Below are 23,424 nucleotides of genomic sequence, written 5' to 3' on the forward strand. Positions count from 1 at the left end.
GAATTCTGTGCTATTTCCTTGGGAATTCATGGCTGGGCTTGGGTCTGTGTGGTTTTTTATCCTCCTGGCTCCACACGCCGTGTTTCCGTGGGAGCCGCGAGCGCGGCCGGGGCTGTGCTCTGTTTGTGTTTGCATTTCCATACTCGGAGCTGTCACCTGCTTTTTTTAGCCTTAAATGCACCTGGCTCCTGCTCAGCCCCTGCAGAGGCCTGCCAGCTTCTCCCAACGTGGCCTCAAATTTTGGGTGTTACTCCTGGGAGGGAGCTGATGAGGCAGGGACAGATTTGCCGCTCCCCCGGTTCATCCCACCTCTGTTTTGGGCTGAACTGTGACTGTCCCCTTCGAAGAAATCATTCATTCGGGCTCGTACAATGCAGATATTTTTAGGGTTATTGTGAGGAGATAATTCTGGTTGTCCTACAAAAAGGAATCCGTGGCTCCAGGTGAGGATCAGAAGCAGCTCTGGGAGGTCGGGCACAGCTCCGAGGAGTTCTGGATAAAACTGGGACGTTATAAAACTCCGTCCCTTCAAAGGATCTCCTGTTCCAGAGGAATTCAGATAACCCCAAATCTCGTGGGCTTCCTGCAGCACTGCCAGGGCTGAGAGGCAGAACTCTGCAATTTTTTATTTCCCCCTCTATTAGTGAGTTCTCCGGAACTTCTGAAATCTGGAGGTTCTTTACCCGGAGCAAAAAAAAAAAAGGAGGATTGGAACATGCAAAAATTTGGGGGAAAACAGATGGAAATAGCAATAATAATAATAATAATAATAATAATTGCTGGCTTTAATAATTGGCTGGCACATCACTATTTGGTGATTTTTCTTGGATATTAATGTTTATTTTAATAAGGGAGAAAAGTTACTTGTTTCCTCAGGTGGGAGGTGATCAAGCTCCACTTTTTTTTTTCCCCCTTTTTTTTTTTTTTTTTTTTTTTTTTTTTTTTCCCCACAGAATTCCTGCAGCTGGAACAAGAAGTTCTGTGCCATGGCAGGGTCAGGCTGCCCGTGCCAGCCCTGAAAAATGGCACAGATGATTTGTCAGGGCTTGATCCAAGGAAAAATCAGGATATCAAACGCACACACACACACACACACACACACCTGGTTTTGCAGGTTCTCGCATCAGGGCACTTCAGGGGAGAAAAAAACCTCCCAGAAATCAGGGTGGCGATTCTTAAAGCGAAGATATTTTGTGTTTAATGACCAGAAATTCGTGTGGTTTAAAAATTTTTGGGAAGAGCAGCGATTATTCCGTGGAAAATGGAGTGGGTGCTGATAAATAGGGTGGTCAGGCGTTGGGAGGGGGTGGAATTCCCATCCCTGGAGGTTTCCAGGGAATGCCTGGATGTGGCAGTGAGCGCTCTGAACTGGGGACAAAGTGGGGGTTGGAATTGATGACCTTGGAGGGCTTCTCCAAGCTGGATAATTCTGGGATTCTGGAATTCCAACATCACCCAGCTGCTGAGATCCACCCTGTCCTTGCTTTTGGCCTGGATCTGGGATGGAGCAGCAGGAAAAGCAGGGTGGCAGGAGCGCTGCTGGAGTGACAGTGACATCCATCCCCTGCCTCCAGGGGTTTATTTCCTGTTAATGACTCTGAAAGCTGAAAATCCACTTTTTTCCCAGAAAAAAAAAAAAAAAAGCCATTTCCTTGGCCTTTCTGTGCTGGATTTCTCCACATTATTCCCTCTGAGGCGGCTCCATGTGAGCCCTGGACTCAGCTTTGAATGGATGAATGTAGGTTAGGTGTGAATGGGAATAAAATATCGGATAAAAATAACGTTGGGCTGTTTGGAAATTGGGAAAGAGGGAAAGGAGAAAAACCTCACCCTGCTGCTCGTGCTGTGCCCAGCTCAGCCCTGGAGGCAGCTGGTTTTCCCTTTCACAGGGGGTTTGGATGGCTCCTGGTGGAGTTTTCATGGGAATTTTCTACCTCTGACAGCCCATCCTGCATCCTCACTGTCCAAACCCTCGCTTTTGCCCCAAAATGCGCTTTTGTTTTTCCCCAAAGTGCATCTCTCACCATCTGCCCCACGACGAGGAGCAAGCAGGGAAGGGGCTTTGCTTTGGGTTCGCTCCCAGATGTGCAGCAGGAGCTCCAGGGAAACCTCTCTGCAGTTTGTTTTTGAGAATTCTGAATCCTGTGGGATTTTTCTGGGGGGATTGAGGGGACTCCTTGTCCCTGCAGACCCTGGGAGCAGCGTTTGGCCAGCGCTGCCACTCCGGGCACGGAGCTCCTGCTCCTTTTTCAGTAATGAATCCGACTCAGCTGCTCCCTCCAGCCATCCAAGGGACTCCGGGATGTATAAACAATCATTTGTGGATCACTTTGTTTTCCCTGCCTGGAGGTGGGGATGGGGAGCCCTGGTGAAGCTGAATTTTAAATGCGTTTTAAGGACAGGCTTAGGGAGGAATGGGATTTTTTTTTTTTTTCCTGCAGGATTTTCAACTGGCACTGAGAGATGAGCGATGCTGGTGGTGGGAAAACAGCTTTTTCCCAAATTCTCCCATCCTTAACTGTCCATGCACTTTCAGAGCGTTGCAAATGCCCCCTTGCCTGTGGCCTGGCAAGTAAAATCCGTGCTAATTTGGTGGGAAATGGAATCTGGAGTCCAGATCCCTTTGATTTTCCTTTCAATTTCCTTTTCATTTTCCCTTGGGACACACCTGACCCTTTACACCGTTTCACACCCTAAAAACTTCCCTTGTGTCCTTTTGTTTGTGGGTTTTCCCTCAGCGCGTGTCCTGTTGGTGGAGCAGGAATTGCCTTTTCCTGGGAATGGCTTTGGATGCCCTTGGTGGAATTACAAACCCCAGACTTGCAGATTTCACTGTTCAAACAAGGCTGGGTGCAGCACTCGGGTTTGTGTGCCGAGGGAAGGTGGCACAGAGGTCACAGGGTTTAATTCTTGGGAGCGTTGTGAGTATTTTATCCATCATTTTCATGAATTATTTGGGAGCTGGCTCTGAGGATGAGCTTCACCCTCTGTGTCTGCACTGCCTGGGCATTCCAGAACCAACCATGGAGTTTCAGTGACCGGAGCAGTGGGTTTGAGCTGAAAGAGGGGAAATTTAGGGTGGATAAACAGAAGGAATTCTTCCCTGTGAGGGTGGGGAGGAGCTGGGATGGAATTCCCAGAGAAGCTGTGGCTGCCCCTGGATCCCTGGCAGTGTCCCTGGAGGGCTGGGCAGGGCTTGGAGCAACCTGGGACAGTGGAAGGTCCTTCCATCCCAGGCCATTCCAGGACTCTGATATTTTTTGTGAGATAAGGAGTTATCTCATTATTCAGACAGGAGCAGGAACTGGGTGAGTCTCTCCATGCCCTGGAGGTACAAAATCCCAGGTCAGTTTGCTCTAAGGGCTGTTCCTGCTGTTGGAGAGCCTAGCCTTGGCTGCAGGAGCATCCTCTTCCCCCTGTCCAAGAGAATGGAGCGTGGATAAGGATAAAACCGAGATCTTTAACTGAGGTGGGGTGACTGAAGCCTGGCAGAGCCGAGGAGGAGCCGGTTCCTGGTCGTGCCCAGCTCCCTGTGGGAGTGGAGCTGTGCAAAGCCAAGGAGGGAACTTACATAAAAGTTCTTGGCTGAAGCCTCAGATTTGATCTTGCATAACTTTGCTCGCTGGGGCTACGAGGAAAAGGCAAAAGCCAGGAGCTTTCTGTGGATCTCTGGATTGGGCTCTGCTGTCCTGGGGTCACATCCCGTCTTTGCTCAGCTCTCCACCCTGACTTCTGGGCCTTGTCACTTCCTTGGGGCCGTGCTCGAGGGCCTGCAGTGATGGGGAATATGGAGATGGATGGTTTCTGTTCCTCTGTTCTCTTCCTCGTGAAGCATTTGCCCTCCCAAGTGCTCCCTGGCTCCCTTTGGAGTCCGATGGCAGATGCCAGGACAACCACAGGGTTTGTAGTACTTACAAATCGTTTTCCAGCCTCACAGTGGCCCAACAAATCCCTCGTTCCAAATCCTGGACCTGCATTTCCACCCAACTCCTTTGGCCCTCCCTCATCCCAACCGATCCCGTTGGTGTCAGCCCCACATCTTCCCTCCTTTCCTCCCGCAGCACTGCCGACCTCACAGTGACCCAGAGGGGAAAAACCCTGCAAAATGATTTTTTTTATGCCTCTCCAGAGGGGTCTTTTTTGGAGCAGAGCTGAGCTGTGGCTGCAGTACAAGCCCTGCTGCAGCCCGTGTTGGTTTAAGCAGGTCTGGTTTAACCCTCTTTAATTGGCAGCTTGGTGGGGAAGGCTCTGGAGCGTTCCAGGCATGTGGGACACCAGAGCACAACTTCCAAAGGGGTCGATGAAAGCGGGGCCACCTCCTTGCAGGCACCAGCTCCCCTTTCATTAGAGCCACTCCTGCGGTTCCTGTGATTTGAAAATTGATGTTCAGCTGTAAAGAATCTCTTGTGCCGCCTCTCTGCGTTTCCTCTTGGGGTTTTCAGGGTAAATTGCTGCTGGATTTGCATTTAAAAAGGGAGCCGTGGCACCGCTGTTCTCACTGTGTTATTTGGCCAGCTCTATCCTGGGAAATTGAACGTATTTTAGCGTGTCATGGGATGGTTCGGGTTGGAGGGGAGCTCCAGGGTCACCAGGTCCAAGCTGTGGCCGATCCCCACCTTGTCACCAGCCCAGAGCTGAGTGTCACATCCAGGTGTTCCCTGGACACCTCCAGGGATGGGGACTCCAAACCTCCCTGGGCAATCCCTTCCTATATTTAGCAGCCCTTTCCAGGAAGAAATTTCTGCTGCTGTCCAACCTGACCTCCCCTGGCCCAGCCTGAGGCCGTTCCCTCTCCTCCTGTCCCTGTTCCCTGGGAGAAGATCCCAAATCCCCCCCAGCTGTCCCCTCCTGGCAAGGAGTTGTGCAGAGCCACAAGGTCCCCCCTGAGCCTCCTTTTCCTCCAGGCTGAGCCCCTTTCCCAGCTCCCTCAGGAATTCTCCAGCCCCTTTCCCAGCTCCGTTCCCTTCCCTGGATTCACCCCAGCCCCTCAGTGAGGCTCCCAGGACTGGGCACAGCCCTCCAGGTGTGGTCTTTGCTGGGTGATGGATGAGGGCAGGGATTTGATGATTTACATCCCAGGTATTTTCCATCGGAGCTGGATTCCAGCTCGGTGTAAATCTGCCTTCCAGCACGGCACGCTCCTGGGAGAAGGGGAATGATGGAGAGATGGTTCATTATCCAGTGGGTGGGTTCCTTGCTCACAGAGGCTGCTGGAGGTGCTTACTCAGACACAGGCTGGCACCACCACCATTAAAATCCCCGTGAAAAAACCCGCTGCATTCCAGATTTTGGGATATTTTGGGGGCTGCCTGGCAAGGGTGAGGTGGTGTGTCCAGCTGCCCGCATCCCTACGGACAGCAGAGCTTCCAGCACGTTTTTGGGGGAGGTTTGTGCCTTATCCCCGAGGCTGGGAGGGCGATTCCTGCTCCCTGTGGGATCTGCACTGGGATAAGAGGCTTTTCTTGGAGCTCTGTGTGGATCACGCCAAAGCAAACCCCATCCCAGCCTCTCCTCCTCATCCCATTGCTTGGCTGGGGTCGTTCTGGTCCTGCCACAGCCGGGGGATGCTGACCCCAGAGGGTGAGGAAATCCTGCTTTTACTGATTTGGGGAGGAAATGGGGGATCTGAGAGGATCCCTGGGATAAGATTCCCATCACTCCGTGGATTGCAGGAGCTGCTGGCAGCCAGGCCACGCACTCGGGTCTGTTGCACAGGGTTTTATTCCCAGTTCTTCCCAAACATCCAGGCCTCCTTCCTGGAATTCATTTTAATTCAAGACACTGTACAGCCTTTTAAATATTACACCAGGATCATGTGTGCTCCCATCTTTTTTTAATTAGCCGGGCCTGGGAGAAGGGAGATGAGGAATTCAGATTTTTACTGAAAACTCTGATTTTTGTTCTGTTTTTTTTTTGTTTGTGTTTTTGGTTTTTTTTTACTTAATTTCTGCTAGAGGTCACCTTCTCCCACACCATCCTATTCCATACTATGAAATAATTATGATTATGACAATAATAATAATAATAATAGTAATAATAGTAATAGTAGCAGTTTTTGATGGGGCATTTTTCTATCCAGAGTTAAAAACTAAGGAACATGCTGCAAATAGCTGAGGCCTTAACTTACCTTAAATATTGGAATCCGTCAAGATTTGCCAGTTTCTAAGCTTGGGGTGAAGTTTTTCAAGGTATTGGGGCAGAGAAGGGCAAATTCTGCTTTTTGGGGGTAAAGCTTTTTGATGTATTGGGGTAAAGAGGAGCAAATTCTTCTTTTTGGGGGATGTGTGGTTTCCTGATAAGGAAGAATTTTACATGTTGGTCCTCCTACCTGGCTCTCTGGTTCCTGCTTTTCCTGGTTTTGCTGATATTTCCATGGAATCTGCTGTAGGTTCCAATGCCGGCCGTCCCCTTGGGATTGGGAGGCAGCTCTGGGATGGGCGTTTAGGCTGCACCAAGCGGGGTTTGAACCAAGCTGAGAGGTGGCTCCAGCAGCTCAGCTCTCTTCTCAGTATTCGAGAGCATCGTTTCAGTGGAAATTCCGTTTCTGGGTGTCAGCTCGAGGCTGGGAAGCAAAGCCCGTCGTTCCCTCTCCCCGAAAACGCGCCGTGTTGCTGACTCCTTCCCTTTCCCTTGCCTTTCCAGCTGTCCCATTCCCTCCCACGCAGCGGCTCACTCTGAAGGAGGTGTTTGAGGATGGGAAGCCGAGGCTCGATGTCCTCAAGAGCCACTTGGTGAAGGAAGGGCGGCTGGAGGAGGACGCGGCGCTGAAAATCATCAACGACGGCGCCGCCATCCTGAGGCACGAGAAGACCATGATCGAAGTGGAGGCTCCAATCACAGGTCAGAGCTCAGGGGCTGGAATCCTGAGTAACAGCCAGGAGAACCCCAGCAGGCTTTGGTTTGGTTTTTTGGGTTGGTTTTTTTTTTTTTCCCCCTGTTTCTTCCACTCACAAGGTTTTTTTAACTCTCCTGAGCTCTCAGAAGAGTGGATTTTGCCGGTGCTCGCTCTGCTCCTCGCCGCTGTCGTGACCTTGCTTTTCTTAGCGTGGTAATTCTGTCCCTCTTTTGTGCTGTTCTTCCTCCCCCAGTGTGTGGTGACATCCACGGGCAGTTCTTTGACCTGATGAAGCTGTTTGAAGTGGGAGGATCACCCAATAACACCCGCTACCTCTTCCTGGGGGACTACGTGGACAGAGGCTACTTCAGTATAGAGGTGACCGAGGAGTTTGGGGGTGCTGGGGCTAAAGGAACCCAAAGTGTTGAACCTCATGTCAAATTCAGCTCAGAATCAGTTAAATACAACTCAGAATCAGTTCAAACTCAGCTCAGAATCAGTTCAAACTCAGCTCAGAATCAGTAAAATTCAACTCAGAATCAGTTCAAATGCAGGTCGGTAAAATCCAGCTCAGAATCAGTTAAAACCAGCTCAAAATCAGTTCAAATTCAGCTCAGAATCAATACAATCCAGCTCAGAATCCGTTAAATACAGCCCCAAATCAGTTTAATACCTCTCAGAATAGTTAAAATGTGACTCAAAATCAATTAGATGCAGCTCAGAATCAATTAAATGCAGCTCAGAATCAGTAAAAATAACAGCTCAAAGTCAGTAAAACAAAGCTCAGAATCAGTTCAAATGCAGCACAATAAAGTACAGTTCATAATCAATTAAATAAAGCTCAAAATCAGTAAAATGTAGTTCAGAATGAGTTCAAAACCAGCTCAGAATCAGTCCAAACGCCAAACCCAGCTCTCTCATGCTGGGTTTTACCCTACAATGGAGTTCTGCATGCTGAAATGAAAGCAATGCTGATAAACTCAGAGTGTGATTTTGGTCAGGAAAATGATGTCCCAGTCTTTGGCTCAGTGGAGTGGCAGCGATGGGGTTAATGCCCGACCTCTGCCTTCTGGAGTGGCTCTAATGTCACTTGGAGCTGTCACTCAGGGGCAGGAGAGGGACAGTCCGTGGTGCCTTGCAGGCAACAGGATCCCACCAGGCAGTGGGAAGCAAACGCTGAAAAAAGCTGCAGGATTCAGGAGCGAGCAGGGAGAGAAAGGGCCACGTGCCTGAGTCACTGCTTCCCTCTGAAAACCCTGGAATGGGGTCAGGAGAGAGGAGCTGGAGTCACCTGGGCTGTGACAGGGCTTGGCAGCTCCCTGGGATTTCGTGAGCAAGAAATTGGGAGTTGTTGGTCGGGAGGATGAAGGATTCAGTGGGTCCCCGTGGCTGCTGCTGGCTCAGTGGAGACCTGGGATGGGACAGGAAGGGACAAATGCCACAAATCCCGAGGGGTTGCAGCCATCTGGGTTCACAGAGGCAGGGCGGAGGGGAAGTGGAGCGCTTATCCCAGTTGGAAGCAACGTAAGGAAGGGCTTTTTGGGCGAGCAGGGGCCTGAAATGTGGCTGAGATCAGCTGGAATAACAGAGGGAATGATTTCTCTTGGGGAGAAAAAAAAAAAAAAAAAAAAAAAAGAGGCTGCAGGAGCAGCTGAGCCGCTGGCTCTGCAGAGGAATCTTCCCCAGCGAAAATTTTTTGGGGAGGAACTGTTAGGGATGAGTGCAAGGGGTTCTTTGAAGGATTCTGCAGAGGATTTAGGGAGAGCAGGGCTGACAGCTTGAGCTCCAGCAGCCCCTGGCTCTGTTCCAGGCCTGGAATCCTGACAGGGAGCCAAGGTGTGACGAGGAGCAGCTTCCAGGGGAGCTGGGACGGATGCAGCCGAGGTGGGGCTGGGTCTGCTGGGGTTTGGGGTGCTGCTGGCAGGAGGAGCCCCCCAGGGAGGAAGGGGAAGGACACATCCCACTGCTCCTCTGGGTTGCTTGGCTGGGTTTGCAGTGGGAATGTGTTCACCTGGAAAAGGGATTATATTCCAGAACAGCAGCTGCTTCTGAGAGAAAAGGTGGATTTTTTTTGGTGTTAACCCAAGAATCTTCAAATGAGAGGTGTTGAGTATGGATTGTGTAGATCCTGGGTGGAAAAGTGCTGCTCCCACTCTCTGCTCTTAGCCCAGGATTGAGCTGACACGGAGATTTTACTCACAGATCTCCAGGAGTGCTGGTCTCTCCATGCTGGGATCATCACAGAATCATGGAATGGTTTGGCTTGGAAAGAACCTTAAATCCCATCCAGTTCCACGCCCTGCCCTGGGCAGGGACACCTTCCAGTATCCCAGGTTGCTCCAAGCCCCATCCAATCTTTGACACTTCCAGGGATGAGGAAGTCTTTCCCAGCTTCTCTGGGCAACTTATGCCAAGGCCTCCCCACCTTCCCAGGGAAGAAATTCTTCCCAATATCCCGTCTAAATCCCCTTTTAGTTCAAATCCATTCCCCTTTGTCCTCTCTGCCTGTGATAACGTGGAGGAATTCCAAGACGATGTATGGCCTTGGAGAACTGAGGTAGTGGGGCAAAAAAGATGTTTTATCTTTTGTTTCCTGCTGCTTTTTCCTCTCCTCCTTCCCTTTCTCCCCATGTTGCAGCGGAAATGCCACAGATTCCCCCTGGAGAATCCTCTGATCCCAGAGCTCAGGGTGGGCTTTGATGGGCACAGGCAGGGGCTGCTCCAAACATCAGGATAAGGCAGAATTTCATTCCCACGTGCCTCTCCCTTCCACCTACTGCACTGTGCTGCAAGAGATTCCCACCTGGCTGTGCGAAATCTGCTTTCTGTGGTAAAACAACAGCATGTTTGGACTATCCCAGATGGAAAAACATCCAGGTTTTCCCTGCGATGTCACTGCTGGGAAGGTGAGGTGCAGCAGCAGCAGCCTCGTGAGTCAGCACACGAAATTTGGCATCTGTGGGGAGATGATCCAGTGCCTGCCCCAAGCAGCTGGGGGTGCCCTGAGCAGAGCCAGGCGTTGGAATCCCTGTGGATTCCTCCCAGCTTCAGGATATTCCACGATTCCATAACCGTGACCTTTTAACGGGATGAAATAGGAGGGGATGGTTTAATTGCATCCTGCTGCAGGCAGGCAGGAAACGATGCCAGAGCGGGGGGCCAAGGAGGTGTAAGGGCCAAATATCCCTTCCAGGTGTTCCCCTTGCTTGTCCAGATAAAAGGAGGAATTTGTGGCTCAGACAAAACCTTTCAAAAACGCCCCCATTCCCCCCTGAAGCCTCTCAGTTCATCAGCTCAGCTGGATGTCGGCAACAAATCATTCAACAGATTCTTGCTGGGCCCTCTGGCTTAGGGAAATTCGCATTTAAAAACATGAATTCCCAGTATAATGAGGCCACGGAGAGTGGATTGGTTGATGGTTTTGGTTTGGTTTTTTTTAAAGTAAAGAATTGTGAGGGGAGAGGGGAAGAAACGTGTGAAAGCTGGAATGCTGCTGGAAGGGGACTTGGGGAAGGGTTTGCTGTCCCAAACCCGCTGTGACAGCGAGACTGACGGGTCACAGCTCCCAGCTCCAGGCTGCGGGGCTGACAGGCAGCACGGAAATCGGGATGAATTCCTCTGTTGGGAGATGCTGATGAGGCAGGGCCCTGCTGAAGGATTCCCAGTGGGAAAAACGCTCCTTTCATTAAGCTTTTAGTCCCAAATCCCAGAACGGCACAAGAGAGGTCTGTGCTCGTGGCAGGGAAGGACCATCCCCGCCCATGAAGCTGCAATACAATGAATAGAACGATTTTGTTAAATTAGAAAGTAAAGCAATTGTTATGACCAGGAGCAGAATCCATGGAAAGAGGAAATTTATCAGGAAAAGTGGTGTGCTCATGGCATGCACCTTTCCCAGGCCAGTTCTTCCAATCCAATTATGACAGGACACGTGATTGCTGTCTAATTATGGAATTATATGTTAATCTTGGTTTAATGCACTTTTTATCCAGAATAATATTAAAGAGATCCTGAGTAATATCAAAGAGAGTCAGTCAGCCCTGTAAAGTGGGAGTGAAGGTGGATTTGTGAGCTGGATTTGGGAGTTTTGCCTCTGGTCCCACTCTGGCAGGCTCTGTGTGTAAAACTTCTTACAAATGCCAGGTTTTGGCAATGGTGAGGGAGGTCGTGGTGGGGGCAGGTTTGGCACCAGCCCCTCTTGCATTTTTGGGCTTGCAAGTCCCAATTCCTCTTGGAAATCCTTTCCCTGTGTCCTGCTGAGCTTTCCCTTTCCAAGTGGATCAAACCCTCGGCTTCAGGCTTCACCCCAAAGAGGCAGAATAAGGAGAGAAGGAGATTATTTAAAATTATTTAAACCCAAAGAGCCGTGACTGCCTGGATTTGCTCCTTGGCTATTGCAAACAGGCAGTAATCAATTCCTGGGCACAACACCAGGAAAAGGATCTGTGCAAAACACCAGGAAGCATCCGAGGCATGCGAGGGTAGAAATTCCCTCATTCCTCATTCCAGCCCCTCTGGAGCCCTCGAGGGCTCTTCAACGTCCTTTACTCCGTGTCCTCCTGGTACCTGGCAGTCCCCACATCCTTGGGATGTGCCTCCAGCCACAGGGAATGGTCGCTCTCCACGTCCCTGGCATGTCCAGGAAGAATTGCGGTGCCAAATTCCAACCCCATTTCGCTTTAAACCCCTTCAAATGTGTTTTAAAAATCTCTCTTCTGCAAGCTGCCAACCTCCCAAACCCTCCCCTACTGATGCTGTATCTCTGCCTTGCTTTGATGCCAGGGCTGGTTCTTTCTCCAAGTCATTTGGTTCATTTATAGCAACTTCCAAGTTCTCCTGCCAGCCCAGAAAAAAGTGACATTTCGCTTGCAAACAGAGGGAGGTTAAAGCTTTAAATCCCAAAATAATTATAAATGGGTTTGTTGGGAGCATTCCTCCTGGTAACAGATGCAATAAAACATGTTTCTGCTACTGGCCTTGGCCCCGTTCTCTTTTGGAATTCCCAATTAATCAAGTTGTTAATGTGGGGTTGAATTCCAAGTGAGACACAGGCTGTGCTTTGCAGCTCCTCAGGGTTTTGGGGATCAGCTGGGATGATTCATGCAGAGCTTACCTTGCAGGTTCAGTGCTTAAACACCACCAGATCTGAGCTGCCTGTGCTGGGAACCAACTGGGAACTGGTTCGTTTGGGTTCTGGAGGTTGTTTCCAGCTGGTTCCCGGGGATCTGTGCCCCGGATTGGGAATGTTGGAGGGTGTAGAACAGACTTGGTGGTGCTCCCCGTTCCCCAGGCGTGTCCTGCAGCCTGTCAGCCTCCGGGGTAAGCTCCTATTAGTGACTTTAATCCAGATCCTGGAGCTTGCTGTCGTTATGGATTGTCCTTCCAGCACTCCACAGCAAGGAGGGAAATGTGATAACATTTCCTGTGCGAGATAACGGCTCTGCCGCTGTCAGCCCGAGCACACCGGGCTGAGTGAGCCCTCCCTGCCTCCCAGCCCTTCCCTCAGGCTTTTTTTTGGGAAGCCAGCATGAAATATTTCTGCTAAAACCCCCTGTTTCAGCCTGGCTTTGGTCTGTGCCTCATCAAAGGCGCCGGCTTTGCAGGTGCTGCTAGCCAGAGAGCTTTGCTAAGCTAAGCTTGTTTTTTTGGGCTCAGCTTTTCCTGTTTTGAGCTTGAACTTCACATGACTGTAGCGTAAGCAGAAAAACCGGGGAGGGGGGGAAATCAGTGGGGAAGGTGAAGTTGAATTTTCCGCGTGTTTCGTGGACAAATTGTCCGCCTGCTCCTCTCGCTGGTCTCCGTCCCAGTGGAACATCTGGAGCAAACAGCTGGTTCTGCTTTGCTGCTGTGCAAAAGGGTTGGGTTTTTTTTTCCCTTTGGTTTGTGCTAGAAGCAAAACTGCCCCCACCCAGCCCCGAGCTGCTTTCAGTTGGCTACGACCTCATTTGTCACTTCTCCAAGTCAGCCCTAATATAGAGAAATCCCCGTGGCTTTTCCCCACTTGGCCAGGAGAAGATCCGCTGCCCATTATGGAGCTGGGTTCCACTTTGGGTGTCTTCCCAGAACCTCTTAGTGCAGTCTCAGGCTGATGAGTGCCCTGGGAAAGGATTTTATGACATCCCCTGCTTGCCTCTCTTGCAGTGCGTGCTGTATTTATGGAGTTTAAAGATAAATCATCCCAAAACGTTGTTCCTCCTTCGAGGGAACCACGAGTGCAGGCACCTCACAGAGTACTTCACCTTCAAGCAGGAATGTAAGTATCAGCAGTGGGAGAAGGATTTGAATCCATTTAAATAATACATTTTAAAATGTATTTAAAAAAAAAAAAAAAGGTGTTGTGAGAAGGCGTGGGCTTCAATTTTTGTGCCTCTGAGTGGCATCAGAGCTGTAAAAACCTGTTGTCTTGTTTTCCTGCTCTTCTGCTTCCACCCCTGCTATAAAAAATACCCCAAAACTCAAATCTTTTTATGTTCTGCTAAGCACCAACTGTGGCCTTTTGGTTTCAAAGGCAGAGCGTGGATGGGAAGAAATGGGAACACTTCTCCTCTGATGAGCCAGGCACACACATCCTCCCCTCCCTGACTTCCAGGCCCAGCAACGTGTAATCAGTGCCAAAAGACTTCCAGATTGTGCAGCTGGGATCAGTGATTGCAGTTGGGAACTGGGGATGGATTTGCTCCTCCCTGTTTGCACTGGGGAGGATCATTTACCTCTCAGATCGTTTTTTCACTTAAAAGATGGGTTTGTGCACAGCATTTGAATATTTTTAAAGCAGCGATGAGGAAAGGTCAGGGAATGATGGGTTGATTCTAAATCAGAATTTTCACCAATACACAAGTGCAAAGTTTGGTTCCAAGTCAGTATTTTCACGAATAGACGGGTGTGAAGTTTGATTCTAAATCAGTATTTTCACAAATACACAGGTGCGAAGTTTGATTCCAAGTCAGTATTTTCACAAATACACACGTGCAGTTTGATTCTAAATCAGAATTTTCACAAATACACAGGTGTGAAGTTTGATTCCAAGTCAGTATTTTCACAAATACACAGGTGCAGAGCTGATTCTAAATCAGTATTTTCACAAATACACAGGTGCAGAGTTTGATTCTAGATCAGTATTTTCATGAACACACAGGTGCAGAGTTTGATTTGGGGGCCGTTTTCATTTTGAGCTCCCATATCTCCTTCAGGAGCTGGGTTCCTTGAATTTATTGATCAGCACTTTAGCCGATCAGAGCCTGACTGATGATTCCTCCTCCCCAGGTCGAATCAAGTACTCGGAGCGAGTGTACGACGCGTGCATGGACACCTTCGACTGTCTTCCTCTCGCTGCCCTCCTCAACCAGCAATTCCTGTGTGTCCACGGGGGCCTGTCGCCAGAAATCACGTGTCTAGATGACATTAGGAAAGTAAGTCAGCTCCAGGGGCTTCTCCCTTCTCTCCCACTTCCCTGTGGGGTTCACTCCCGGGTGGATTTGGGGCTGGAAGGGTGGGGATCCTGCCACGGCTCCTCCTGATGTTGTGTCCCCCTCTCCAGTTAGACAGGTTTAAGGAGCCTCCAGCCTTTGGTCCGATGTGTGACCTGCTGTGGTCGGATCCCTCGGAGGATTACGGCAACGAGAAAACCCTGGAGCATTTTGCCCACAACACTGTCCGAGGCTGCTCCTATTTCTACAGGTGAGGGGTGTTTTAGGGGCCATTCCTCTCCCCTCACACTAAAATCGCTGCTCAGGCCACTCTGTGGGGCTTTGCAGTGTAGCTGACATTCTCCTCACTCGGCTCTAGTGCACAAATTCTTGGGTTTTTTTTTCTTCTGTAATACTGAGCTGTCTTTGGAGGAGTTACTTTGCAGAACTGGGGTCTCAAACAGCAGAGATGCTTCTTTGGACTGGCCCTGTGAGTGGTTTTCAGCACCTGGATCTCTAGGAAATAATCTTTCCTTCCTAAAAAAGAAGGATTTGTGCTGACAGTCCACTTATAGGGAGGGTTTAACAGAACCCTTTGCAATTAATTTTTGAATGAAAAACCATTTTGGGGTGCTGGACAGAAACTGGATGTTTCCCACGAGTGGCTGTTTCCTGAAACCAAGACCAGCCTGAGCTCTGTGCTCTCCTTTGCTCCCTGCTGAGTTCTCCTCCCTTTTTGTCTTCCAGTTATCCTGCAGTGTGTGAATTTTTGCAGAACAATAGTTTGTTATCCGTAATCCGAGCTCACGAAGCCCAGGATGCTGGGTAAGTGCTGCAGCCCAGGGGCTGGGCAGGGTTTGGGCTGGCCTGGGCCAGGTTTAACTCGTGCCCTGTTTTGCAGGTACCGAATGTACAGGAAGAGCCAGACCACGGGCTTTCCCTCGTTAATCACAATCTTCTCTGCACCAAATTACTTAGATGTCTATAATAACAAGGGTAAGGCTAGGGCTCTGCTGCTCTTTGGGGAGGGGTCAGGAAATCCCTCTGCCACTCTGCCCTCCCCAAATCACAGGATAATTTAAGTTGGAAAAGAACTCTAAGGCCGTTGAGTCCAACCTGTGCCTGATCCCCACCTTGTCACTGAGTGCCACGTCCAGGTCCTCCTTGGACACCTCCAGGGACAGTTGCAAGGCCTGAGCACCCTTTCCATGGAGAAATTCCTGCTGCTGTCCACCCTGAGCCTCCCTGGGACCGTTCCCTCTCCCCCTGTCCCTGTTCCCTGGGATAAGATCCCAAATCCCCCCCGGCTGTCTCCTGCTGTCAGGGAGATGTGCAGAGCCACAAGATCCCCCCTGAGCCTCCTTTTCTCCAGGCTCAGCCCCTTTCCCAGCTCCCTCAGCCTCTCCTGAGGCTCTAGCCCTTTCCCCAGCTCTGTTCCCTTCCCTGGATTCCCTCCAGCCCCTCCATATCTCAGTGAGAGGACCAGAACAGGACACAGCCCCAGTGCCCAGCCCAGAGGGACAATCCCTGCCCTGCTCCAGCTGCCACCACGCTGGTTTTGATACAGAAAATACACTATTTTTGATACAAAACCCTCTCCTCCAGTCGCATTCTTGTGCCTGGAATGAAAGAGAGCTTTGTGTGCTGAGCTGAAGTGGTTGACTTAATGTGTTACTGTGGCAATTAACTGTGGAGTCATAAGGCCTGGGATAAAGCTTTCATTCCCAGCCACAGGACAACAGAGCCCTTTTGAGGGATGCTGCCATCCCACAGAAGCTGATAGTGTAGGAAAGCTTTCCACTTCCCTCTGCCCCCTAAACCATGGGGACCGTGGTGGAATTTTCTCCAGCTGTGGGGTTTTCCACCCCTCACTTTGGATCTTGGCTCTGCTTGAGCTTCACTGTTCTAAGCTGAGAACCAGCCTGAGTAAACCAAAAAACTGTGGCTTAAACCTTCTCGTGTTGGAGAGTTGGTAGCTTAGTTCTGTATGAGTGTAAATGGATTTTGATAATGAAGGTTTTTAACACTGGTAAAACTTCCAGAGGGAGCCAGGCTGGGAGAGCTGGGGATGAAAGAGGAAAAGGCTCCAGGGAGACTTTAAAAGTCCCTGCCAGAGTCTAGAGGGACTCCAGGAGAGCTGGAGAGGAACCTGGGACAAGGGGTGGAAGGACAGGACACAGGGAATGGCTTCCCACTGCCAGAGGGCAGGGCTGGGTGGGATATTGGGAAGGAATTCCTGGCTGGGAGGGTGAGGAGGGGCTGGGAATTCCCAGAGGAGCTGTGGCTGCCCCTGCATCCCTGGAAGTGCCCAAGGCCAGGTTGGACAGGGCTTGGAGCAACCTGGGGCAGTGGGAGGTATCCCTGCTCATGGCAGGGGTGGCTGATCCTTAAGATCCCTTCAGATCCAGCTCATCCCAGGATTCTTTAAGTGGAAAGTGCCCATGGACATTTATTCTCTTTCCCTTTTCTCCCCCAGCTGCTGTACTGAAATACGAAAACAACGTCATGAACATCAGGCAGTTCAACTGTTCCCCTCACCCCTACTGGCTTCCAAACTTCATGGATGTCTTCACATGGTCTTTGCCTTTCGTAGGGGAAAAGGGTAAGAGTCATTTGGGGTTCTGTTCCGAATTCCCAGCGGCTGCTGCTCACATCCTGCGTGTCACAAACCTGTCCCACAGTGCTGGGAGAGTGTTGCAGCTGCAGGTGGCACAGGAGAGCAGTTCAGGCTCAAGGAGATCTGCATTACTGGGTGTTAAATTCTTGAAAAAACGGCTGTTGGTACCTGTTTGAAAAAGCTTTTGCCTCTAAAACCCTCTTGCTCTTTCTGCATTGCTGGTGGAGCTGATCTTGGGTGCTGTAGCCCCACCTTAGAATTTGGAGACATTTCTCTTGATTTGCAGCAGAGGAATTTTAAATTCCTGTTGGCTCCTGGCCCACCAAAGAGGAAGCATTCACTTCAATCCAAGGCTTATTTTGTTCTGAAGAAGGCGAGGCAGCTTAAAAATATGACCAGGACTTTGCCTCAGCTTTTCACCGAAAGGATTTTTACCTCTCCTGACGAGCTTCAATTCCACCCCAGTCTTGTATGTTCAGAGTGCAGCTTCACCTTCACAACTCCCAAAGGGGTTTTTTTTTTTTGACTTTGAGGCACCAAAGGTCGAAACCCCCCCACCCCCCCCAAATTTGGCCCTTCTCGGAGCCAGGTGGCTGTGGCGTGGGCGAGGATGGGGACGGGGGGGGACCTTGAGGGAGCTCAGGCTGTTCTGCAGGAATGTTGGCACCTCCTTCCCCACGTCTGGTTCCTCTGTGATGTGCTTGGCCTGCATCCACCTCCTTGGCAGAAGATGCAACGTGTGTCGTCTGCTCCGGCGCCGCTGCGGGTACCGGCAGCTTGCGCCTAAAAGTGTCTTTAGGCTCCCACTTGCAGGGGACAGACAACCTTGAAATCCTTCCCTCGTCCTCCAAAACCCCTCTGCGTGCCTCTCTGACCTCGCTGTCTGTGCCTCTTGCAGTCACCGAGATGCTCGTGAACATCCTCAACATCTGCTCCGACGACGAGCTGATCTCGGATGGCGACGAGACGTTGGAAGGTAAAATATCCCTGCTGGCACCCGAGAGCAGCGGGGGGAAAGGCTGGGGAAGGGCTTTGATGCCTGAGCAGCACATGATTTATAGCTGGATGCCCAGCCAGGGTCTCCAGTTCCTTTTTGCCCGACCTTTGCAGTTTTGGGTAGGGAGTGTTATTTTTTTTTGCCTCCTTTACTGTTCAGTCACAGAGAAATTAAATGACATTCACTGCGACAGACACTTCTTGCCAGCTACTCTGGGAATGGTTTTCTGCTCCTTACACAGGCTGCTGGTTATTTTTTTCCCCCAATTCAAAAATTTCTGCACCAAAATATCCACCCAATCTTCTCATCTGTTGCAGTGAACTCCTCTGTAAAGTGGTTTCTCATGTCAACCCCCTCCCCAAAAGCGCTGGGTTTGGCCCTGGTTTTAAGCCGTGCATGAAGGGGACAAATCAGTGGCTGAGCTGATGAGCAGGTTGGATTTTTGGGGGACTCAGGAGCGAGGTGGTGACCTGAGCAAGCTGAGGGGGGCAGCGAGAAGTGGGGCCTGAGCTGCTTCTGCCCCAGGTGGAGACTCTAACCCGCTTCTCCCATTGCATTTCCGTTTTGTTTTTTGGTGTTTTTTTTGGTTTGTTTTTTTTTTTTCTTTCCTCCCTCCCATGAAAATTAAATTTGTTTCTTCTATCTCTGTCTTCATCTACTTGTTTCTTGGTGTCTCCTCTCCCTGAAGATCACTACATTTCAAGCTATCCGAAAGGTACCCAGCTAGAATTTGCTACGAGCTTAATTATCACTGCCTGTGCCACCAGATCCTTGAAGTGGATTTCCAGAGCTGACTAGTGGGGCAGTCTCTTCATCCCCTTTCAGTTTTAACATAAGCTCCATGTGTTTTTTAACCCTTCTGCGTTCCTCCAGGAACTCTGAGAAACGGGGGTCACGTTTCTACCCGATTCTGAATGCAGCCACGTAGTGCATGGCTGAGCCATGGTGCATGTTAGCCCTGGGTTTGGCTTCCCTGTCCTGATGTGTACTGGGCCATGTGAGGAATCTCAGCTGAGAGGAGATGGATTTGTTCCCTCTTTTGACCTGAATTTTTCCGTTTGGTTTCAGCTCCCTCCGTGCTTTTTTTTTTTGTTGTTCGTTTGTTTGTTTGTTTCTCTCTCCCTGTCGGGTCAGTAGAGCGGAAGGGGTGTTCCCCCCCTGTCCCCTTGTGTCCGTGTGGGGTCAGAGCAGAGCTGCCAGGCTCGGGCCAGCCCTTCCCTGTGCTCCTTGGATGCCAAAGCTGATGCTTGCGAGCGCAGCGGCGCCCATCAGCCGTCAGCCCCCTCCGTGCTCTGCCTTGCAAACCGTGTCCTCATGGCTGAGTCATTTGTGTCACATCCCGTGCAGTGTGAGCCCACCCCTGGCGAGCTGCCAGCCAGACCTCCCCAAATCCGTGTCCTGTGGTGGTTCTACTCTCTTTAGCCCTCTCGAGTTCCGTGTGCCATCTCGTTGGTGTTGCCCTCCTCACCGCCATCCTGGTGCCATCCTTGATGCCATCCTGATGCCATCCTTCCAGCACCGTTCTCTCTTACTGTGAATCTGTAAAAAAAAAACAAAAACAAAAAACCATGATTTTCTTTTCCTGGAGTCAGGCAGGTGCTTCATGCTGACGTTTCCCTGGAGAGCAGGAAACCTCCAACGTGCTGCTGTTTGCTCTTTTCTCTCCCTAAGGTGGGACAACGGTGCGGAAGGAGATCATCAGGAATAAGATCAGAGCCATTGGGAAGATGGCACGGGTCTTCTCGGTTCTTCGGTGAGGATGGGCTGGGGACTGGGCTTAATTTGGGGACTGGGTGTAATTTGGGGACTGGGCTTGATTTGGGGCTGGGTGATGGGGGGAAAAAATCACCCAGGATTTTTTAGGAGAAAAATTAGGTTAGGAAGTTTTAGGTTAGGAAAAAAAAAGAAGTTTAGGAAAAAGAGAAGGGAGAAACTTCATAAGACAGGTCCTGAAAGAAAGTTGTAGCCAGGTAGGGTTTTGGTCTTTTCTCCCAAATAACAAGTGACGGATGGGAGGAAACGGCCTCAAGCTGCACCAGGGGAGGTTCAGGTTGGATATTATGGAAAATTTCTGCATGGAAAGGGTTGCCAAGTATTGGAATGGGCTGCCCAGGGCTGTGGTGGAGTCCCCATCCCTGAGGGGTTTAGCAGATGTGCGGGGTGGCACTTGGGGACACGGGCAGTGGTGAACAGGGTGGTGCTGCTGGGTTGATGGTTGGACTTGGTGACCTTAGAAGTCTTTCCTAGCTTTAATAATCCCCTGGCTCCATGATTCCCATGATCCATGACTCCCACACCATCCACCAGCCTTGCCTGGACCAGTCCAAGCACTGCAGTGCTCAGTGTGTGTGACTGGTGCTGCTGTTCCCTGCAGGGAGGAGAGCGAGAGCGTGCTGACCCTCAAAGGCCTGACCCCCACAGGTACCCTGCCCCTGGGAGTGCTCTCAGGGGGGAGGCAGACCCTGCAGACCGGTGAGTATCCCTGAGCCCCTGCACCCCCCCTGCCCCAAACCCCCTGGAGCAGCTCCCACGGGCAGCCTGGAGGGTGCCAGGGGACCCCAGCCAGGCTTCAGGCCCGTGGGGAGGAAGGATTCCCAAGCAGGAGGAAGCAGAGGTGTAGGTGGGGATGTGGAGAGATGCCAGAGATGTCCCCGTGTACCCTCGAGGAAGAAAACCCACAGCACCCTTTGCCTAAAGCATGTTTAGTGCTTAACTGTTTGTTTCTGCAACGAGTTTTTTTATCCTTTATTTCCCTTCTAACGCTGCATGGTGCGCATCCTCTGCCTCACCTCGCTGTGCTGCTGCTGTGTGACAGCCTCTGTGTGAATGTGACAGTGACACGGCCTCTGTGTGAATGTGACAGTGACACAGCTGCTTGTTTGTTCTTCGTTCTACCAAACCCCTCTGACTCTGGCCCCCTGTCGAGTCACGAATCCCAAACAGGAGGAAGGTTCAGCCAAAGGAACGAGGTTTCCTCCAGGGCTGGATGGTTCAGAAAAAGGTCTTCTCTCAGGTTTTGAGGTAGTTGGGGAGGTTTCTTCCCAGATTTGCTGCCTCCCTCAGCAGCTCTGGGAGCAGGGAAGGATCTGACCCTTCCCGCTCACAGGGTGGGGAGGTTGGCTGGTGCTCAGGGAATGAGCTATCCCAGAGGGAATCCTGTAATCCAGTGTTTTTAATCCTCCCCTGCCATCAGCCTTTGAAGGCTGGCACCTCCCCAGCTTCCCCCTTCCCATGGGCACTGGGGATTTCCTGCAGCCCTCCCCGGGCTGGGGCTGGGGTTTGCCTGGATTAAATAGTTCACGAGTCAGGAACGTGGAAATATCTCTGCCTGCTCCCGGGGAGGATGCAGCATCACTCCCAAGATCATGGATTTCTCTGCCCACAGAGGAGGATGGATATTTTTCCCCTTTTTTTTATAGAAACCGTCACAGCCCCGTCGCCCCAGTTCTGGGAACAGAGCCTGAGTGGGAAGGTGGCTGTTGCAGCAGCTCTGTCCCTGTATCCCGACAGCGCAGGGTCATGCTGTGACGTTCTCCAGCACCTTCCCCTCTCGGGGGGGTTCTCTGAGGGGTACCAGGGATCTCCCCACCCCCAAAATCAGCTTCTCCCCAGGACAGAACAAACAAGCTGGGCCTTTGCTGCTGCCTTACCCACCCTGCCCACTGCCTGCAGGCTCCCCCCGCTCCCCTCGGCGCCTCCCGGCTTCTCCTCACCCCCCTTTCCTTGTCCTTGCCCCTTCTCCCACCCTCCCTTCCCCATCCTGACCCCTTCTCCCATCCCCTTTTCCCCCATCCTGACCCCTTCTCCCGCCCCCTTTTCCCCGTCCTCCCACCCTTTCCCGTTTCAGATGTCCCTTCACGCTCCCGGTGAATTTCTGGGAGCCCCATCTGCTGGGTGAGGAGGAGAGGGGGCTGCCCCCCTTTTGGGGTGCCTGTGCACCCCCAAAAAAGGGAAGCAGGGCTGCAGTAAGGGGGGCCCTGCCCTCCTGAGCCTCTCCCCAGCCTTTCACAGCAGGGCTTGGCAAAATCAGCTGAATAAAGTCACGGAATCTGGGGCAGAACTGTGCAGCCACAGCTCCATCCTTGCTCCGTGGCCTCCCGAGGACCACGTGGCCTCTGCATTGTGTCCAAAGCAAAAAAACTGCTGATTTGAGGCTAAAATCCAGGGAATCTGCTCAAGGGAAGGGCCCTCCTCCCAGATGTTGAGGCAGGGCCTACCAAACCTTGGACCTTTCTGCAGCAGATTTAGGAAGGGGGACATTGCTCAGCTCTGTGGTGCCTTGTTGCTTGGTAACACTTTCAGGAGGTGGAGCTGGAGCCAAAGTGGATTTGGAGGCTGATTTTCTGTTACAACTCAAGGCACCAGGAGCCGAGCAGCCCAGTACCTGCTGCTTGTCCTTCCCTGGAAAACAGGCTGCCCCTCTCCTTCCCACTGCTCCAGGACATCCCCTGGGACCCCTTCCCTCACGCAGCTGTGGTGGTGGAGGGTGAATTCCACATATCTGACCATCTGAAGGTGGCCTGGAGCCACCCAGCTGGGAGCAGATCCACGGCTTAGTCCGAGGCTGTCCCTGTCCAGTGCACGCAGCAGCAGGGAGCCCTCACTCTCTGCTCCTCTGCTCTTCCATCAGATCAATCCAGAGGAAAGGAGACTCCCCCTGAGCCCTCAGGAGTCCCCTTCCCCCCTTCCTCTCCACCTCCTGTCACCTCTTTCTCCCCTCTCGCCACTGGTTTGGCACCACCGGGGCTGGGGGGCCGCGGGCTCTGCGTCGCAGCCATGATGTCGGAATCACTCACTGTCACTCTGTTTTTGTTTTTTTCTTTTTTTTTTTTTTCTGTTTTTTTTTTTGTTTTTGTTTTTTTTTCCCTGTCTTCATTTTTGCATGCCACTGTTCTTCTGTATTGCAGCCACAGTAGAAGCGGTAGAGGCACGGGAAGGTATGGCTAGAACCCGGCGAGAGACTCAAATCATCTCCGTGTGTGCGTGCGCTCATTTTAAAGAGCTTTACCAGCCCTTAACGGAAGCTTTTTACTCTTGCATCACCAGAAGTGGGGGAGGACGAGGCCCTGCTGGGAAGGGAAAAAAACAAAAAAAAATACCCAGGGGTTTGGTTCAAGGCTGTTGCAGCTTGAACAGTTTATTCCTTCGTGGAACACGTTTATTTGGAGTTGCCGGAGCGGTTCCTGCTCCGCTGGCTCAAGACCTTGAGGTCGAGGTCCTGCAATCTGCCAGCACCATCAGAAACCCTTAGAAAACAGGATTTTGTGGTGCTGCTGTAATCCCTGCCTTCCCCACAGGTAGGCCAAGGTGGAGAGGCAATTCTCTGCCTGTGGAGTGTAGGAATGACAGATCCATGAGGATTTTTCCTCAATACCGAGCGGGGCCACGCAGCTCTACAGAGGCTTTGCTTACCAAAGGAAGTTGTTTGTAAGCCAGCCAAGTCCTTGTAAAAGATCTGGCACAGCCTCCTTTTCCTTAAATTCTCCGTAGCACAAAGGAGTTTCACATTTGGTCCGTGTCATCAGGGCGAGGGTGACGTGCTCGTCCCCGCAGTGATGGAACAGGGACT

General features: G+C 51.2%; 1 protein-coding gene and 1 long non-coding RNA gene across 6 annotated transcripts in view; one reads left to right on the forward strand and one right to left on the reverse strand.

Moving 5' to 3' along the window:
- Positions 1-23,424, forward strand: part of LOC136302746 (serine/threonine-protein phosphatase 2B catalytic subunit gamma isoform) — a 37,168-nt gene that overhangs the window by 9,047 nt on the left and 4,697 nt on the right. The window contains exons 2-13 of one of the 4 annotated variants that reach the window (XM_066206266.1): positions 6,643-6,840; positions 7,089-7,213; positions 12,977-13,088; positions 14,099-14,244; positions 14,373-14,512; positions 14,989-15,066; positions 15,143-15,237; positions 16,718-16,843; positions 17,757-17,834; positions 19,527-19,608; positions 20,230-20,327; positions 22,763-22,834. In XM_066206266.1, coding sequence (XP_066062363.1) covers positions 6,643-6,840; positions 7,089-7,213; positions 12,977-13,088; positions 14,099-14,244; positions 14,373-14,512; positions 14,989-15,066; positions 15,143-15,237; positions 16,718-16,843; positions 17,757-17,834; positions 19,527-19,608; positions 20,230-20,327; positions 22,763-22,834 — 1,350 coding nt within the window. Of the gene's footprint in view, positions 1-6,642; positions 6,841-7,088; positions 7,214-12,976; positions 13,089-14,098; positions 14,245-14,372; positions 14,513-14,988; positions 15,067-15,142; positions 15,238-16,717; positions 16,844-17,756; positions 17,835-19,526; positions 19,609-20,229; positions 20,328-22,762; positions 23,122-23,424 lie in introns of those variants that run through there. The other 3 variants (XM_066206267.1, XM_066206265.1, XM_066206268.1) reach the window with 3 other exon arrangements.
- LOC136302747 (uncharacterized) lies at positions 1,167-6,668 on the reverse strand. Of its 2 annotated transcripts, none has more exons than XR_010724129.1 (3): positions 6,329-6,668; positions 3,572-3,770; positions 1,167-3,416 (listed from the first exon to the last, which is right to left on the reverse strand). It is a non-coding gene; the product is annotated as an uncharacterized lncRNA (long non-coding RNA). The 2 variants fall into 2 exon arrangements; XR_010724130.1 differs by having other exon boundaries at positions 3,572-5,141; positions 6,329-6,659.

This window comes from Chamaea fasciata, unplaced genomic scaffold (genome assembly GCF_029207755.1).
Source record: "Chamaea fasciata isolate MVZ Bird 193981 ecotype frontalis unplaced genomic scaffold, bChaFas1.0.hap1 SCAF_30, whole genome shotgun sequence".
In the NCBI taxonomy this organism is placed as follows: Eukaryota; Metazoa; Chordata; class Aves; order Passeriformes; family Sylviidae; genus Chamaea; species Chamaea fasciata.